The sequence below is a fragment of the Nanorana parkeri genome, unplaced genomic scaffold, assembly GCF_000935625.1.
Source record: "Nanorana parkeri isolate BGI_ZX_2015 unplaced genomic scaffold, ASM93562v1 scaffold729, whole genome shotgun sequence".
In the NCBI taxonomy this organism is placed as follows: domain Eukaryota; kingdom Metazoa; phylum Chordata; class Amphibia; order Anura; family Dicroglossidae; genus Nanorana; species Nanorana parkeri.
In genome coordinates, this window is record NW_017306997.1 from 531,554 (window position 1) to 552,272 (window position 20,719).

The window sequence follows — 20,719 nt, forward strand, 5'->3', positions numbered from 1 at the left end:
CTGAGACTCACAACATGACAAAGACATCTTAAATGATGGTTAGTATTGGTGGACAGGACTAAACATGATCGTCAGTCATTCTGTACCATGACACTCACCTCACTCCATACCAACATGGTTCCAAATATGACTTGTAGGCCATCAAAGAAATTGTCTCCTATGATGATGACGGTGGCCCCTCCGGTAGTCCATCCTTCACTCGGGCTGATCGCTTTGATACAAGGAGTAGCTGCTTTTCAAGAGGGGATAAAAAAGACCAGGTGATGTGTTATTATGTGTATTATTATAAGTGGAAGCCAGAGAACATAAAGACTTACTGTAGTTTACAAATATCATGAATTACAAATAACATATTTTACACTTATTAAATGCATGTCACTTGAGAAAAAAAAGAGCTTTTAACATTACAATATATAATCAGTTAAAGTGTAAACCAAACTGAAACCAGCTAGTGAATTTCTAAGGCTATCAAACACTGCAGAACTCAGGTCAGAAAGTCTATTCAATTTATCTCTGCAGATTCAGTGAGGCCAGATTTCACACTGCTCCTCACATGTGGTGTGGGAGGCTCTGCTTCCTAAACTTTTCTACTTTATTCCTCTTTCTTTGCTTAATGTATCACCAATCAGAAACTTGAGCACAGGTTTAAACTTGATTGGTGGCTGTGACAAACTTGAACACTTGGACCAGAGTTTCCATATGTGAGAGACAGGCATGAACCTGCAGTGGGTGTGTTTAGGAACACCTCTCCTGTCTTACATATAAGTGAGAAATATGGGTTCAGGGATCTCAAGATGAGCGATTCAGAGAGACAGACACAGGTTCCTTGGGCAGAAAGCTGCAGCAACCACTCTTCACATAAGAAGTGTATGAACTGCCATTTATAAACACATTATATACATAAGCCAGATTCTTTATTTCTTTAAATACTAATGAAAATATACATACTGGATTTAAAATAGAAGATAAAAAGCATAATGTAATGTACCATTGATGAAATGATTAAATAAATTGTAGTGGGCTACGACATGTGGTCCCTTCAAAATCCATACCAGACTCCATGCAAAAAGCACACAAAATGGGGTTCCCCTTCTTATCAGAGTCCCCCCTTCACACCAGAGCCCCCTCTTTTACATCGCCCCTTTACATTAGAGGCCCTTCTTTGCTTAAAAAGCCACTTCACATCAGGAGCCCCTCTTCATATCAGAAACCCCCTTCACATCAGGAGTCTCCCTTCACATCACAGCCCCTTTTCACATCAGAAGCCCCCTTCACATCAGAGCCCCTTTTCATATCAGAGCCCCCCTTTTACTTTTGTGTTCCCTCTTCACATCAGAATCCCCAGTCCCAATGTCAACCAGAGAGGCCAAAGATGTGGCAGCACCGCAGAGGGCAGTAGGCAGAGCAGGCCTGGATGGAGACGAATTGCCGTCCTTTTCTGAATGGATCCCACCCTCCCTGAATTAGCATAAATTGATTCCTCAAGGATGCTCTACAGTGTTCCCCTTCGCTCCTACTCAAGCAGCTACATATAAGACTCTGTACGGAGGTGAAGGGAGGAGCGAAGAAGCTTGGTCAGCACAGACAGGAATTGAACACTACAAGAAGAGAAGAGCCTATGTCATGGCATTGACTCCTTCCGAAGTCATCAACTTTTCTTGCAATTTCAGAGTTAAGTCAATAAAAAATAATTTAAGGAAAGAAAGAATACTGCAAGTAAGCAATTAACATACTTGCTTTTACCTGAATTTGAATTAGTGACAGGGTCTCTTTAAAAGATTATATAGGGAGGTGAAGGGAGGGGTGAAGGAGCTTGGTCATCACAGACAGTAATTGGGCACTCCCAGAAGAGAAGAGGGCTATAACATGCAAGCATGCAAGGAGGTAGGGGTCCGTGCTAGGGCATCGACTCCTTCTGAAGTTGTTAAATTTTAATGCAAGTTCAGAGTAAGCCAATAAAAAATAATTTATGGAAAGGAAGAATGCTGCAAGTAAGCATTTAACATAGTTGGTTTTACCGGAATTGTTTTAAGTTAGTGACAGGGTCTCTTTAATAGGTCAGAAGACACCAAATAACACATGTTCACTATTAGGGTTTACATACACATGAAACCTTTATTACCACCGATGTGCACCGATGTAAAGTGCTAGATAAAGAGAGCAATTCTGTGTAATTAGGACATACCAAAACACATCGTTGGGAGTAATAAAACATTCTCAGCGAGTTGCGAGTAGCCACTTCAATGCCTGCTTTTTTTATTTTTTTGTTAAAACATCAGATGAAGATGTCCTCCTCCTCCTCAATGTGCGACAATAACATGATTACAGCCACAATTTAACATAATCGTCCTGAATAGCTGATAGCGTACTGGAGAGTTAAAATGGAAATTATCAAGTGGCTCCTCTTTGTTAAAATAATGATCACTTCACAAATAAAAGCTTTTATCCCAAATATGCCGCACAGCGGCGAAATGCAAATTTTAGCCGACAATGGCGTGTGCCGTTTATTAAATATTGGCGTGCCCTGCCTGTTTAAGGACCCCTCCGGTGTGACGGCTTAGGAGAGCCATGTAAATGTCATTTTTGTCTCTGGTGTGGCTGATTCGAGATGTTAGCGTTTGTACGAGACGCCGTCAAAGGGCGCGAGCCCAGGGATTTGCTGGGAAAATACCGACAAGTGCTAAATATCTAACAGATTAAGTGGTTTACATTTCATTTATGGCAAGTGAACTTTGTCTAGGGAAGCACAATATTTACTGGAGAGCTGCAGCCGCGCAGCCAGTGGCAGGGTAAAGGCGGCCAATTAAAATAGGCTGACACTGATACAAGGGGCGTCTTTGTTGCTATGACTCATATCAAAGCAAACAGTGGGTGTCTCAAAGATGCCCTCCAGTTAAAGGGTACGTAAACCCTAACAATGAAACTTCTCTTATTTGCTCCTTTTTGGTCTGTTAAATATACTATTGAAAGCGTTTTTTTATATCTGTTTGATAAGCGCAAAAAATACCTGTTGATCCTGCCAGAAATCTTGTAGACTGATAACTTTCTGTGCTCTCTGCCTCTGCTGCACTCTTATCTGTTACACTGTTCTTAGTTCTCTTTGTGAACTACAAAAAATCTCCTTCCTATGTTATGGATAAGAGAAGAAGGGGGGGGGGGATATCCCAAATATGCCGCACAGCGGCGAAATGCAAATTTTAGCCGACAATGGCGTGTGCCGTTTATTAAATATTGGCGTGCCCTGCCTGTTTAAGGACCCCTCCGGTGTGACGGCTTAGGAGAGCCATGTAAATGTCATTTTTGTCTCTGGTGTGGCTGATTCGAGATGTTAGCGTTTGTACGAGACGCCGTCAAAGGGCGCGAGCCCAGGGATTTGCTGGGAAAATACCGACAAGTGCTAAATATCTAACAGATTAAGTGGTTTACATTTCATTTATGGCAAGTGAACTTTGTCTAGGGAAGCACAATATTTACTGGAGAGCTGCAGCCGCGCAGCCAGTGGCAGGGTAAAGGCGGCCAATTAAAATAGGCTGACACTGATACAAGGGGCGTCTTTGTTGCTATGACTCATATCAAAGCAAACAGTGGGTGTCTCAAAGATGCCCTCCAGTTAAAGGGTACGTAAACCCTAACAATGAAACTTCTCTTATTTGCTCCTTTTTGGTCGGTTAAATATACTATTGAAAGCGGTTTTTTATATCTGTTTGATAAGCGCAAAAAATACCTGTTGATCCTGCCAGAAATCTTGTAGACTGATAACTTTCTGTGCTCTCTGCCTCTGCTGCACTCTTATCTGTTACACTGTTCTTAGTTCTCTTTGTGAACTACAAAAAATCTCCTTCCTATGTTATGGATAAGAGAAGAAGGGGGGGGGGGTGTTCTGTAGTCCTGTCTTAAAGAGGAACTTTGAAATAACAACAACGACACCATTAGAAATGTTTAGTAATGACAATCTACAAACCGATACTTATAGATAATTGTCGGCTTTTTATTCTTTGCATACCTTACTTTTCTTTTCCTCCCCATTCTCCTCACAGTGACCATTTTTATTAAAGGAGAACTATGGGGTTAGGGCTTTTCCCCATAGTTCTCCTGAGGGTCGCGGGAGAACACAAACTAGCGTCCTCCCGTGGCCCAAAGCTCAGTATACCGCGAGCTACAGCTCGCGGTATACTGAGACACCGCAGCCGGGATGGATCCCAACAATACTGTCTGGATCCACCCAGTTGCGGGATTGACAGCTGGCTCTGCCCATCCAGAGGCAGAGCCAGCTGTGCCCTCCCCTGTCCGTTTTGACAGTCAGCGCTGGAGGATCAGATAGGGGAGGGGAGAATCCCTGCAGGGAGCCGTGAGTGACAGTCATGGCTCTCTGCACAGATAGATCGAGAAGTGAGCGAGCGACGGTATGTGTTCGCTCACTTCCTGATCTACTGAGCCGACCTGTGACAGTTTAATTGTCACAGGTCGGCTCAGATTATGAGGCTGAGTGAAAATCACTCGCCTCATAATTCTCCTTTAAGGGCAGATGAATCCATCTCCTTTACTTCCTGGAACTCTGGCACATGCGACTAGGACATGTGACCATGCACATCATCTGAGGGGAGGAAAATGCCTTTCCCTGAGATTTTGTGAGTTTACAGATGAGATTTCCCAGCAATACACTGCTGATGTAACCTGGATTCAATGCTTGGGCACCATTATATCACTAATGCCCAAGAGGACTAGGAAGTAGGAAAATTGGAATTGTAAGTAAAATAAAAATATGTTTGTTTAACTAATAAATGTAAGATGATTTCATATCAGCATGCAGAGCTTCATACTGATGTGACTTTTACTGAAAAGGGGGTAAAGATCCAGTTTAAGGTGACATTGCTTCTCATTGGATACAGTATTGTGAGTGAACATCGTCAGGCTAGGACAGGAAGTGTGTTACTGGCAGGATCACCAGCTGAAAATAAATGAAAAAAAACAAAAAACGAATGCAGCCACCCCAATCTTTACCCCCCTTTCACTAAAAATTGCATGAGCATTCACCTCTGCATACCGATATCAAATCATCTTACATTCTGTCAAGGTACCGTGCGCAGGTGTCCTCACACCGCATGCAGGTACCCACACGGGAGAACCAAATGCGTGACCACACCAGACAATGCCAATGAGCATTGTCTGGTGTCTAATACAGTTTATTAGACACACCAAAATCATATAAACACAAACAACCCCACCAACACCCACAAGTAACCACAAACAGTAATAATAGCTAACTGAATACAAATACAAACACAGACACAGACAACAGGGCAAGTGAAATCTGGGGAGCAAGGCAACACAAGGGGAACCACAGGGCAAAGGTCATGGTACAAGGGGGCACCAGGATACAGGTCACAGGAATCAGGAAACGGTGACAGGACTCAGGAAACAGGTTAGGGCAACAATAATGTGGCACCAGGCTCACTGCAGGGAGGGATTAAATACCTTTCCAGATCATCAGCAGGTGGTGCTTAATTGCTGACACCTGCAGGTGAGCCCTGGAAGTGCAGGTCCTGGTTCCAGCGTCACAGCGCCACCTGGAGGTGCTCAAGTCCCAGACAGCAACTGACTGCCCCTCTGGGATCTGCTCCAGCTCCACGGGGTCACCTGGAGGTATCCTGGTCCCTGACACATTCGTTAAAAAAACACTTTTTTGCTTTTACTTACAAGTACTGTTTTCCCACATTCTGGTTGAGTGAAACACTGGTGATGTAGCCCTGGTCTCACAAATGCATCCTGGGAAGGCTACATCACCAATGCTGTTCTTGGAAATCTCATCTGAAAACTGCAAAATATTGAAGAATCTTGAGGGAAAGGCATTATTCCCCCTCAGATAATGTACACTGTCACATGTTTCAGGAGGCAGCCCCAAAGTTCCAGGAAGTAAAGGGAGATGGATTCACCTGTCCATAGTAAAACTTACGAAACATATGCTCTTAAGACAAACATTGATAAGAGGAGCAAGAAAACATCCAAACTTAATTTGATTGTCCCCAAAAATGTTTACAATGGCAGATCCCTCTTCTATATAAAGTTGCTAGGCCATCAGAGTGGACCTTGCAACCTTGAGCTTTTCTTTTGCTTTTCTCTGGATGAACAATAGGAGATTTGGTCAATCACAAGACCGGCTGAACAAATGAAATTTCAGAAGGTAAAACAATTCACATATATGCCATTCATTTTTGTATTCAAACGTTTGGCTGGAGTTGTCCTTCAAACCCTTTATAAGAAAATAAAGATCCTGAAAAAAAAAATCCCCAAACTACAAATCTAGCAGACTTATTTTATGAGTCGCGCACATTTTATAGTTACACTGTCAGGATCAGATCATAAAACCACCGCCACGAAACACACAGGAAGTCAGCTGTATTGCCTCTAAAGTTTATGTTTTCCAAGTGCACCGCCTTAGAAAAATATTATAATATCGCAAACAAACTCCAAGTAGGTACACATCATTATCGGAATCACAACATTCCAAATGTAGAGAGGGGTGCTGCAATATTGATGAGATAGTTCAAAGTTACTGCAATCTCCTCTGATGTACTTCATAGGTTTTAAGATGAAGTCCGCTAAGCAGTGTTTGCATCCCGATTGCCCACAGAACACAAACGCAATGCAAAGTTAGAAACGCAACAAGCCTTTCCATGGAAATATTACTTTTTATTGGGGATGTGTATTCTTTTAACTGTCAGGTACATGTGGAAGAATGTAAATAAATAGGCCCTGTGTGTGTTCATTCTTCCTTAGCATGCATTGCTAAACACATGGAATTTGGGGAGATTCCATTATATAATAGGCAATTTCACTATTTTGCAATAGTTTTATGGTGTATGGTGATTTAAAATATGTGTTAGTAGCATTTTAAAGAACAAATAGTATCTATATTAATACAACAGCCATGTGTGTTCATACTTGAATCTTGGAGTGCTTTGTGTATTTTGTCCAGATCTGTGCAGTAATCCAATGTGAAACAACTCCTGCTCTTTGCCTCTGTGCAGAAACGTCCTGTAATAAAGACCCATCACTGCTGCTCTTTCTCCTTGTGCAGAGTGACTGGTCTTGTATCTGCCCCCCCCTGTAGTTTTCTGCAGGCAGCATGTAGAGGGAGGAGCTGCTGGATCCCTTCCACAGCTCTGCTCTCTGCACAGGCTATGTACAGCACAGTGATGATGCTACTGCTACATTCACCAGGGGATATTTGGGTTTGCAAAGGTGTTGGGTGCACACAAAGTGAATTTCTATCCTTTATAGGTAAGAATTCAAATGGAAGTTTTTGCTTTGGAGTTTTAGCTTTAAATTGAGTACTTTTTTTGAACCTGCTCAAGAATAGTCAGAAATTAATATATATATGTGTTATCAGATAGCTCACCTTTGTCCAGGGGACACACTAGAAACTTGTCGGGTATGTACCTGCAATAGTGACGCTCGCATAGATCTTATATAAGCACAATTCAAGTTCAGAATTTCATATGTCTTTATTAGGGCCGGTGCACCCCTAGGCGATTTATCGCACGGTTTAAGTGGCGCGATATCGTGCAAAACACAGATTCGCACTGAAGTTAATGGAGGCTGCTCACACCTTTGTGGTTTGTCACACGACCGAAATCGCCTGTCACGCGAAAAAGTGCAGGAGCTATTTTTGGGCGGTTGTTGCGCGGTTTGGGTCCCATAGACATCTCTATGCATTGAAAAACAACCGCGCGGTTTACAATGAACAGTCGCGTGATTGAAAACGTGCGACAACCGTGTGAAAACAGCTCGGCATCTGAATCACCTAGGTGTGAACCTAGCCTAAAAATGCAACTGCCTCTGGAGGTCATACTTGTGGCTATCAGAGTCTTGCAATGCCTCATGGAACTTGTAGTTCCCCTACAGCTGGAGGGCTAAAGTTTGGCTAGCCCTGGCATAGAAGATCCCAATGCAGGAGACTTGAGTAGGCAAACATGGTGTTACATTTAGATTAGTGAGGGGTAGTGTTGGAGTTACCAGGAGGGTTAGTGGAAAGGGGGTATATGGTTAGGGTTTAAATTGCAACACAATGGCGTCTGTTCTTCTGGATTTTGCCAGCTTTGCACCTCTGTATAACCTTCAAATACCTTGTCTGTGTCCATTGTGCCCTTACAATTTCCCTATCCTGTCCCTGAGCATACATTGCACTGGTATTAGTAGCTCAACATAATGTAACATTGTCATTAAGGGTCTGGTGGTCCTAAAAGGAGCACAATAAATGATTAAGTCAGTATTTAAAGCACGCGAGCCGCGCACACACCTGCTCGTCTAAACCGAGCAGCAGCAACATCTGTCTCTCAGGGCACCGTGGCATCTGATTAGTACCCAGAGAAGCATCATAAACTCAGCGGAAGATTTAAAACTGTTTAAACGGCTAGAGGCTAATTTTAGCACAAGAGAAGCCCTGCTTCCTTTATATATCTTGTTTGCTTCTTGATTGGCCGGCCACTGCTGCGCGGGCTAAGGCAGCAATTCCCTGCACAGGGGTTTTGTTAGTGAGCTTTGAACGAATCTACCAAATTCTCCTTGACTTTTGGATAAGGTGAGCGCCGGAGGTGGCCACCGTAATTGGCCTCATTCACACTAACAGCACGTAGCTTGTGTACGAAAATAAGTGTAATGTAAATGAATGGTGCCATCCACATGGTTAACAACATCAGGCTTTTTATCCACCGCCTATTTACCTGCAGTGCACATGAGTAGCAACTATGTGCATTTTGGGTCAGAAACACCTTATCGGATCTAAACTACTAAAAAAAAATAATGATGTTAAAGCAAATCTGTCACTGTTTTAAAAAAAAAAATGAATTTAAGCTAAAGCTTAATCTGCTTATATTTTTCCTTCTCTGGTTCCTCACTCCCCCTTTATCAACATGCTTATTAGTTGTTTTTTTTTTAAACTTTCAATTCTAATTACATACGATACCCTATTTTTGTCCTGCTAAAGTTATCAGTGGGTCTCTATGCTTTCTATGTAATGCACACAGATCAAGGCTGGTTGAAGGGTCTGGCAGTGTTCTGTACATAGCTTTCTGCAAACATCACAGCACCCTGTCTCAGTACTCCTCTAAAGAGATAGTTCAAAAGTACAGACCAGCTCTATCCTTTTGTATCTACTCACACTACTGGAACATTGGGGTTTGGTAAGGCTTCTGCCCAAGCCTTCAGTCCATGGGCTTGTGAAAACTGGCACTTGAAACAAGATTTATCCATATATATTACTTTATTTTAGAAAAGACATAAAAACAGCTAACAAACAAGCATCTAACGCATTTCAACCCTTTAACTGGTCCTTAATCGTTGCTCCTCTAAAGAGCTCTCAGTCCTAATGCAAGCAGTTGGCTGGCCCTTGGGAGGAGTTACGTAAATATCAAAATGGCTCGATGGATTGGTGTCAGTCTGGAGGAGTGGGTGTAACTAGGAAGACTGCGTTTGCATAAAGAGAACCCAATGTATGGAAAGGATGGGTCAAGGACATTTCCACTGGAGAATAAAATGCTAAATGATGATGGACATCCTCCAGCCCGGAATTGAGACGGGCTGTATCTGACTTGCTGCCGCTGCTAATGCACACTGTGAGAAGCTCAGAGTGTGCAATGAAATCAGACTAAGCATTTTCAGCACAAAACAGGAGCGTGCATAACTGTGTGAGACTGAAAGTAAGGCTGGAGTTCAGCTTTAGGCCAGCTCTGCAAAGATAGCAATGTGTACCTAACTGTCCTGGTGGCCATGCTAAGAAATCAGCTTCTTTGAAGATGCAAGCTTTCAAGAATGTTCAGCATTCAGCACTTTTGGAAGTTTCAGATGCTGGTGCCCCACTTTGTGCACAGAGCACAATGGGGACCTGGCAGCCAACACATTCCGAAGTGTGCTGGATGCTCAGGATCGCTCCACTTGACAGTGATGGGCCATTCAACACTGTTAAGCAGGGAGTTTATAGACCTGTGTAAGTTACCGTTTTAGTACCTAAGAGCTTTTACACTGGGCTCGCCTTCCACTCCCTGCAGCTGAATGGAACGTGAGGGAGTGACAGAAAGCAAGCATATGCATCTATGGAAGTGTGCAATAAAGTGAACCTGTTGCTTTGCCCTGCTTACCTCCCTCCCATATCTGGCCCAGGACTTTCAATCCTCATGGTTGGTGCTTTAGTTCTTACAACAATGTGTTCCAAACTTTGGTCTGCAGTAGTTTGGATGCACTTTGCACAGACGAACCATTGTTGAAAAAAAAAAAAGGATGATTAAAAGAATTATTCATTTAAAAAATATATAAAAAAGATATGCCTACATCAAGCGCAAGGGTTATGTGGTGCCCCCTCTCTCCCTGCCAGGTGGGCAGTGACACTTTTACACAGCAGCGCAGAAGGCTCATGTAACTAGGCAGTTAATGGCACCATCCCACCCTCCCGCAGTCACCTCATCTCTTCGTGTCTTGGGAACCAGCAAAACAAGACTATAAACATTACCGTGTAAGTGATTCATACTGAATATAAAGCTCGAAAAGAGGTGATGCCAGCTAGTCAAATATGTACGATGAGCACTCAGTATTAAAAGGTGGTCATTGGTACTGGGGCCGTCCTGACCCTATCAACCTTCATTGATTACAATATAGTTTATGTCTTTAAATATAATTAAGTTCAGTTGTGACTCTTGGTCCTGCAGAAATTTGAGGTGTATGGATGGTGGGAAAATTTCCATGCTGAGGCAGATATTTTGTTTGTTGGGCTGTGACATTCAGGTTTTGGACACTATGGCTTTGATCGTATATTAGTGGTATCATCAGCATCGGATGGGCACAATCATATTCTTTTTGCCATGATAGATTCATAAGTTAAGTTTAGGATTGAACTAAGTATTGTGGGACCATGGGATCACTTTCCATAATGGGCAGGTATTACACATTAACACACCTACCCACTAACACACTTACCCACTAAAGTGACCTCCTTCACTGCTGATAGGTCCTAGCCTCCAGACACCCCCCACTGTTCCCGTCCTGCTCACAGCCCAAGACACCCCTTTTTAGCCATTGAGTGGATACCGATAGTGTATCTTCTGGGCATGTGTGCAGGAGTTACATCATGCCCAGAACAAAGGTCATTCTTGGCATACTTGGGATGTACCCTGCACAGAGCTTGTGCCATGCAGTATACAAAGAGAAGAAACATTTGCTAAAAAGCATGGGGCAAAATAGTTTTTTTGCTAAAAGAGGCTTTGCATGTCTCTTCTGCCCCCACCAAAAAAATTCCCTTAGTTCACCTGCAAATTCCCACAAATACCGGTTGAGCCCACATAATGTGTCTTTCAGTGACGGTGTGGCAACTGTACGGCACTGTTCCTGGATTCAGAGCACAGTTGCCACTCACATTTAGGCTGTGCCTGTTTGCGCTACAGTGCAATGAATAAAATGTTGCAGGGGCGTGGCTAGCAGAATTGTCACTGCAGATTCACAAGCTTGTAACTTGTTAATCAGAACCGGGGGAAAACACACCCTGTCCTGACAATTGCTTTCTGGATTGACAGCACTGCCTGTATTGCAGAAACCCTCCCACTGTGAGCTGCAGTGTTTGTAAGGGGGAGTATATGTGACATGAGTAAAGAAGGATTAGGCCTTGTTCACACCACATGCAGAGCAGATCTGCATGAGTTTCTGCACACGCACTGCAGTGGGTTGTGCCGCGCTTTTGATGTGTTCCGGGCTGTTTTTGGTAAGAAAAAAAAATCTTTTTTTTGTTTGTTTAAAATGGGCTTTCAGTGCGTTCCATGCGTTTGCATGCGTTCCAGAGCAGGTAAAATAGCGCCTGCTGCAGTTTTTTTACCTGCTCTGGACCTGCTCTGGAACTGAACGCTGCGATGTGAACTGGAGCTAAAAATACCATTGGACGCAGTTTTGCTCCGGTCTGTAACTGCTCTGCACCTGCTCCGCGCTTGGTGTGAACAAGGCCTTAGTCTTAGAAGGCAAAGGAAGTTTTTTCTGCGTTATGGGTTAGGTTGAAGCCCAATTGGAAAATGCCATTTGTCTTACTGTATTTTTTCTTCAATTGTTCCCCCTCCCCTATCAGAAGACTCCAATAGCAGGGATATATTGCTCTGTGTGAGAGCAGAAGTCTCTGTACAATGATCTGACACCCCCATCTTCCCTTTGCCTTGCAAGAACTACAGAGGTGCAATCAGTAGGGCGCTTTGCCTGTCAGAACAGCCTGAGATTGGTCGGTAACAGGAAAGGTATGTGCAGGTATCTAAAAAGAAACCCAGGGAGCTTGGAATTACTAGACAAATAATTATTGGTTAAAGTAGCGTATTTTATCGGGACATAGAAATAAACTGTAGTTTAGATACATGCTTTTTCTTTTGCCACGGAGAACAGTTGGTGGGATAGTCGGCAACTGGCAGACATAACAGAGTGTGGATAATCTGCAGTACGCAGCTACAGACAGACAACATTGGCCATACAATGTATGAACAGGCAGCTCAGAAGTGAACAGCCCTCCTTAAAAGTGCTGGTGTTAATCTTGGCCTCCGTCTTGTCTTTCACAGGCATTGATGCTGAGCTCAGGATTATCCAGATGGTCACATAAGATTTCTTGTGATAGGATTAACCCACTCTTCAATCCATGTACTACTCTTGTTGTACACTGCAGGCGGCATTCACAAGGATACGGCCGTAATACTAATCCTAGACTCCATTGGGTGTACTGTATGTTGTTAGTTCATAGATGCTTTGACGTTGCATGATTATGGATCTCAAAGCTGCCACAAATAAGGTACGGCCCAAAAACAAACATTAAATATCAATCTAAACATTGCCTACAGATATAGGTGATATACGTGAACAAATGACGCATACAATTGACATGGTGTGTTTATTTTCATAATTTAATTTAGCAAAAATACAGATTTGTCACATGGGGGTCTATTCACGAAGCAGCCGAAGGATCTAGCTGTAGCTTCGGCCGATCCTTCGGCTAGCTTCGGCCCCATTACCCCTTCGGTTCAGTAGAACCGAAGGGCTGCCCTACGGGCTATTCACTATTGCCCGTACAGCTCCCGAACTTGGCCGAGTGGCTCAGTTGAGCCAAAGGCATATGCCTCGGCTCGGCTGAGCCACGCTGAAAGCCGAAGCTGGCCGAGCGGCCTGCCATTGGCCGGCCGACAGCCTGCTTCTGACAGCTGGGCGGAGCCAGCCGTGATCTTACAGCTGGCTCCGGCCACTTGCAGAGAGATCAGCGTCCCTGGCTAACAAAAGAAAAAGCAGTGTTTCTCCTGGGCGGCCGGGAGCGGGAGACTTTTTTTTTTTGACGGCAGCAGAACCGCCGGCCAATGGAAACCTGTTGGGCGGAGCTAGCTGTCATTGCTAGCTCCACACAATCGTTTTCTATTTTTTTTAACTACTTTTGAAACTATTTTTCTGTTCTGCTCGGTACCACAGAGGGACCGCTCAGCGGCATTTGGCTGCTGTTCGGCATCTATAAGAATAGACCAAACAGCAGCAAGTAGCCTGCCGGAGGTTCGGCTTACCCGATCCAGTAGCCTGCCGGAGTAGCGAGTAGCCTGCCGGAGGTTCGGCCGACCCGAAGCCACGCGAAGCCACAGGATGTATGGCTGATTTCAGCCGATATATCAGCCTGAAGTGAATAGGCGAACAGCTATAAATGTTATGGACCGTTTCCCTGCACATGCACAATGTAACCCCCGCCACCCATTCCACCCCTGCCCCCTCCATCAGCGGGGGAAGCCTCTGTCATGGACAGAGTGCCTCCTGTTAATTACAGGCGACGCTTCATCAAGGCTTTTGACAGCTATTTTAGATTACACAGCAGTGGGCTTCCTAACACAGTGGGGTCAGAGCTACAATAGCCTCTGATTTGGAATAAGAGGCTTGAGCTGTGTGGATGGTTTACACCAATGGCATAGCACCATTGGTCCAAGCCATCCAATCAAAAAAAAACACTGGCGGCAGCCATCTAGATGCCCAATCAGTGACAAGCAAGTGGGGGGCATGGAAGTTCCTCCCTCTCTCTTCCCTCCCTCCTCCACGCATAGCTTGGTGACCAGGCCTGGGGCGGGGGCATGTCCCTATCCTCTGTATACTCCACCTGTCCACTCCTGTAAGCATGTTTATACTGTCGACTGACAGGACTGTACAAATAAGTAGCTCTCTGATTGGCTCAGAATGCTGTCCCTGCCTACAAGTGTGTATGTCACTAATGTGTAAACATGAATGCATTTTACATTTTTATATATTGCTGGATTAAATTGTGTTTTTTTTTACGAAACCCGAAATTCAGCTTAAACCTGAGTAATACAATTATGTATCAAATTAGAACATATGATACACTTCCCTGAAACCACATATGTATATACATTCTTCTCCCACTGCTTGCCATGTGTTCGTATAGAGTGTGTGACAAAGGCACAAATAAACACATGCAGCTGATGAGGAACTCTCTCATTCTAGTCTTTGGGTGGATACGGGATTCGATTCCAGCTTATACACAGACCCCAAGAGACTCCAGGCAGGAGTCCAAAAAAATGTTTTTCTCCATTCTGTTTTTCCATTATCCTATGTTTCCAGTGGCATGACCCCATGGGACTTTTTAAAGATCACTCTACTGCAATACACTCACTGTGTGGCAGCAAAGTAAGTTGCCCACCAACTGCCCCCTGTGATTGTCAAAGAGAACCTACACTTATTTGACTTATTTTAATTGTTAAAGCTGAACTCAAATCAAACAGCTAAATACACAAAAATGCATATATGAAAGCTGTTTTCCTATCACAGGATTAGCCGAGCCGAAGCATATGCCTTCAGTTTGGCTGAGCCGCTCGGCCGCCTTCAGCTGTTGTATGGGCTATAGTAAATAGCCAGTACAGCAGCCCTTCGGTCCGACTGAACCGATGGGTCTCCTGCAACCAATGCGAGCCAAAGCCACAGCTTTGTCAATTACCCTTTAAGGCATTCAAAAATGATGAATCTTGGCATCCCTTGTTCCCCTAGGTGTGAAAATCTTTGCTTCTGTCCCTAGATGGCGCTGTGAATGTAACAAATGAATGATCTGTAGTAAAAAGAAAAAATAACAGATCTGCGCTTAAAAGAAAAAAACATGTCCTATAGATGCTGGAATTTACATATTTTCTTCCTTCTCCTCCCTAGAGGAAAGCCACAACAAAAAGAACGTAATGATTCTGGTTGTCAAGTTTACCTGTGTAGCTCATTTGCATATTGAGGAGGCGTGTTATTGAGGATAAAAGTTGTCTCCAGGTGAACTATATTTTCCTTACAATGATTTTTGCACACTTTTTTTTGTTTTTGTACCTGCTTATGTTCTGTAAATACTGATGTAAACTTTGCCAGCATTTTCCAAAACCAACTGGGAAGTGGAGCGGTCTGCCTTCACTATTATCACATGATCAGTCTTAGAGTTGCAATAAAAAAAGCTGCAGCCTCCCAGTATCCCTTTACATCTAAATATTCTAAAACTATCCCACCATTGTTAAATAGTCCATTTGCAAAGAATGCCTATAATTTCACCTAAAGCACCATACAAGCTCCTATACTAAGCCAATCACATCCTGACCATCTTGTCTTGATTTGTATTGTAACTGTAATGTCCTCTTTATATTGCACTGCACAAACTGTTGGCTCTATATAAATCCTGAATACTAATAATAATAATAATCATAAGAGAGATGGGATATTTAGCACATCCTTTACAAAAAGTACTGTTGCCATGGTTGCACATTAGAGAAATTTTTAAAATTATGGAAAATCAGATTGGCTGTAGATTGCGTGGGCAGATGCTTTATAAATGATCCCCAAAGTGTCTCGTAATGCAATTATGTGCGTCAATATGTATATGAAAGTGAAGTTTTGGTGCAACAGGAGCTTTCAGTGCCTGGGGTGGACTATTTCTATTGCTCTACTGAAAATCAGCATAATACAGTGGAGGGACATGGCACAGAGTTGAGAACAAACATACGGTTTGTGAGGGTGCTCGGAAATTACAAATTGTGTGCTGCACTGATGTTATTACATCTGCACTTCAGCCACCACATCCTCAGGATGGGTGCTGCCACCCCTCCACATTCCAGCACTGGAGAGTAGAGGGCTGGGCCACCATCTGTTGAGGAACCATAGAGTAAGGTATTAGGGTCTGTGTCGATGGGCTTTTGTTCAATTCAACCTGTCAAAGAATTCAGAATGATTTTAGAAGTGCCGCAAACTGATGTCAGATTGATGCCATCAAGCCCAGAATCTGTCAGCACAGGCTTTAAATCTGTGCTAATGCATAAAAACTAAACAATGGTTACCTGAGCAGAGAACAGAGCAGCGGAACATACCTTTTTAGGCAGGTTTCTGTCATTTTGGACAGAGCCATATGCAGGTACTGACACACTTACTTTTATGAGTATACATTTCAGCTTGAGCTACTGTGCTCTGTAAACAACAGGAGGTAACGTGAAGCTGGAAAGTAAAAATGGGCTTATAGCCCAACCTGCTAGCTGAAATTCAAAATGCATAATATTATTATGCAATATTTTATTTTCATTTAACTAATTTCGTTCTCTTTGTCCATCTCTTGAAAGGGATCTTTAATGGCACCAGAAAAGATTTGCTTGATGTAAACAAATTGACATCGAACGCATAGAGTAAGGCTCGAGCGCAAGGCACAGAAATAAATTGAAGCGGCCATTTAAAAGAGAGCAGCATTTAACATCTTGTCTGTCTCCACTTTGCCTGCCAGGACCTCTTGAGTGTGCTCACTTGCATTTGCATAAACACTGGATGAGAGTTCGGCGTAGCTGCTAGCACTAATGGTACATAAAGTAATTTAGTCACTTCTCCCCAGAATGCTGTCAGGGTGACAACTTCCCCGCTTTTCCTTGTAGCATATTCAATCATTGAATAATAATGTGCTGCAGCCGACAGCACTGAGGGGTCCTGAGCTATCCCAGTCTGAGACTAAAGCCTTTAGTCACTAGGGACCAGGATGAGAAACTGATGCTACGCTGGGTGTAAATGAGCTGTATGGCTTTCTTTATTGTTATTGTATTCATGCCGATGTACGCAGTGTAACGCTAATAACAGAGCGAGGCATTGTATAGGTTTATTAAAGTGTACCTGTCACCCACACAAAGGCAGCTGTTTTGCGGACAGCCAAAGGCCATATCTCTTTGCCTTGAGAATGGGTTTAATTGCCAGTTCCTCTTTTTTGCTGTGTCTCTTCCCTGCATTTCTGTTAAGCTTGTGGTTTATTCTCTTGGGTATGTGAATATATATACTGTACAGAATATATACAGTATGTATACATATATATACAGTATATATATAGTTGTTAATGCACTTTTGTATTTGCTGAATTTTGCCTTTAAAACCCTTTTATATGTCACCATTTGCTTGGTCCTCAATGGTGAGACCTCCCTGCCATGATTTTGGTGTTCCCAACCCCTCCTTTTTTATTTTCCATAATCAAAATAGAGATAAAGCAACCAGAAGGTAGAGTGGGACCCACTTGCAATGGATAGAGCAGGTAGGCGGACACAGGAACTCAAGAACAAGTTCTTGCCAACAAAAGTCCGCAAAAATATTGCAAACTGTTAGCTGGGATGAGGAAAATTGTGAGTGAAATTTAATGTCAATCATGTGATTTTGGCAAAATGTTGCCATTTTGGTTAAGGTAAAATAAAGGTGTTTTTTGGTGTTTTCTTTAAAGTGTGCAGTGTGCTTTAAATGGCTTTTGAGGCTTAAAAAAAGCTCCTTTTCCTAGCTCCTTGGTCACTATGTCACCTTGAGAAAGAGACCCTATGTGGTCCTGGAACGTCGGCATAAATACTTACAGTATGTGACATAATCACAATAAACAAGATTATATTTGCATCTTGAATGGCTGAGTTTTGGTGACTTTTCTTCTAAGTTCCTTTTCAACTACCCTGCTCATCCCTAAATGATCCTTTAATGGTGCCAAAAACAGAAAAGCCAGTTTGGCTGTATTGAATCATAACAGCTGAACTCCAGGCATACCATATATGCATATATTCTAAATAATGTATTGCTGGAAACATGTACCAAATAAATTAAATTTAACTACATTTATCATCTAGAGTTTTCCTATTAAATAAGGGCATGAATATGCCCACAAGCTGCCCATTCTGGTTTTTTCTTTTAGACCAGCTTCAATGCAGTACAATCTTGGACTAGACAACCTGGCAGACAATTGGCCCTAGTGTATGCATCAAACGTCCTGGGCACTGGCAGGGAGACCATATTGGCAATGAATGGCAACAACTGTCTGCCAAGCCTATTCAAATTTTTAACTATTGATTGACAGCTTTGGGGGCTGAGCCACCCTAGAGGTAAAACTGTTATATGTTATTATGAAAAATCTGATGTGGCTTAAATATGCCAACTGGGTTCTCTATTAATCTCTGGCCGAGCAAGATCATATTTTTACACAGACATTTAATACTAGAGCCTAAGGGTATGAAGGTATGAAGGGGGTAGGTGCAAATTATTCATATAAATCGTTGCCATTTAATTATCACTTTCAAACACCTTCAGCGCTGAATTCATACTCTCACCAGTTTTGTCCTAAACACAATACAATGGGGTAACAAAAAGTGGACATCTCTGCAAATAGATGTCCACACACCTGATGTTTGAGTGTTTTTAATGGGGAAAATGTCAGGCAAGGGAGTTGCTGGTGGCAGCCAGTCAAAGTATTTATTTATTCTTTTTTTAAATAAAATCCTAACTTAAGGAAAAATTAAGTCCAGCTGGGAGTTTTCCCAACAAGCCTTAAAGTGACACTTAACACAGGAGTTAAACCTTAAAAATGCATTCAAGTACCTTAACTATTAACAAAGATGTATTTTATTTGTGTATCACTCGGCTGTAGACCCTCAAATCATCTCTGAAGTCTTGTTGCCACTGTACTTCCTTCCGGAGGGTGGCTACCTTTGTTCCCCATGGTCCCTTTGTGTGTTGTAAAGTAGCCGCCGCTCCAAGCTCACTCCTGTGATGGAATACAATCTCACGTTTCGTTTACTAATTTGTATTGAGATTTTAGTACATCATAGGAATGAACTTGGAGCGGCTACTTTACAGCACACACGCAGGGACCATGGGGAACAAAGGTAGCCACCCTCCGGAAGGAAGTACAGTGGCAACAAGACTTCAGAGATGATTTGAGGGTCTACAGCCGAGTGATACACAAATAAGCTACATTCTTGTTAATAGTTGAGGTACTTGAATGCATTTTTAAGATTTAACTCCTGAGTTCAGTGTCACTTTAAAGCTGAACTCCGGGCAAAAAATGTAATTAAATATATTCCTCAATAGCCACAAAAAATATAAATCCACCTTTTGAGTAAGAAATGCTTTGCTAACCCAGTTATTTCCTTATAAATGTAGTAATGATGTCATCACTGTGCTACATATAGTTTGTGCAGAGAGCAGAGGGAACCAGCGGACCCATCCACTACAGGCTGTCTGCAGATAACTGGTGGGGAGTGGGGGTGGATACAAGACCAGTCACCCTGCACAATAAGCAGCAGTGACTGGTCCTTATTAAAGGAAGCTCCTACATATTCAAAGTTTCACTGTGGACTACTGCACTCATCTGCAAGAAATAAAAACATGCACATGCCTCTTGTATTTTGACAATATTTGCTTAAACCAGAGTTAAACCTAAAAAGAACACTAAGTGCTGAGCGCTAATATAGATCGGGATATTGGCTTTTTGGTTATACTAGCAGCATGGAGCCTCCAATTGGTCTGTCGCAAGTGTCTACCAAACAAATGATAAATGCATTAATGATATAAGAAATAATAAAATTTTACCATGTTCCAGATAGGATGGTGTCCCATCCGAAGGATCCAACCTGCGTGCTCTTCTTCCGTGCTTGGAATTATTATGTACAAACATATTATCTGACACTGCTAGCACATGTCCATCCACATTTATGGTAGTAGATACAACGACCTGCAAGAAGACATGGATACTGTTAGTACATGGAGATGCAGGTAAAGGGAGGATGGGACTTCTGTGTGTAAATATGAACCCCAAAAAAATGAATCAGCATATAACACTGTTTTTTTCTTACACACCATGTTAAAGAAAAATGAAGCACATTTCACTGTTCTAGGAAAAAACTAGGCAAAAAGACAGGGTGGTCACAACATTTTTTATAAAAGTGAGCCAGTCAACTGTGTCAATGGACAGGCGGATTCATCCCTCTGTTACAAAACTGCCCACTGACAGCAGACTGGCTGTAGGTGCAAACTCGGACCAGAGGTCCAGCCTGGACACAGGTTTGAAGGTTGTTAGCAGCACTGTATAACAGCAACTATATCTCACTGCAGACAACACTCTGTCAGCTATCCCTATCTATTCCAAGCATTTACACAAACTAACAAAAGGCTGCTGGGAGCCCTGCGTTTTATAAGGAGGGGACTGCCCTATAAGAAACCCCCTTTTATTGGACCTTCCAAGCCACCTGACCACAGTTCAAAGGCCAGGCAGTGTATGGTTGGTAACTGGTTGCAATAGTGGCATATAGCCACATTAGTGTGCTGCAAAAGTAGTTTCCAAACTGGAAACTACCTGAGTTCGGGTCTAACTCATGGTTGACTTAAACCTGAAGGTCAACCCTATTGGTGAGATCTCTGAGGTCTACACATC

The 20,719-nt window shown here is 42.8% G+C and overlaps 1 protein-coding gene across 8 annotated transcripts in view; it reads right to left on the reverse strand.

Moving 5' to 3' along the window:
- EBF1 (early B-cell factor 1) overlaps positions 1-20,719 on the reverse strand; it is a 329,738-nt gene that overhangs the window by 57,398 nt on the left and 251,621 nt on the right. For 3 of the 8 annotated variants that reach the window (XM_018564148.1, XM_018564149.1, XM_018564147.1), the window contains 2 exons: positions 19,905-20,020; positions 99-231 (listed from right to left, as the gene is read on the reverse strand). In XM_018564148.1, the coding sequence (XP_018419650.1) occupies positions 99-231; positions 19,905-20,020 (249 nt within the window). Of the gene's footprint in view, positions 1-98; positions 236-19,878; positions 20,021-20,719 lie in introns of all 8 variants that reach the window. The other 5 variants (XM_018564143.1, XM_018564141.1, XM_018564144.1 and 2 more) reach the window with 3 other exon arrangements.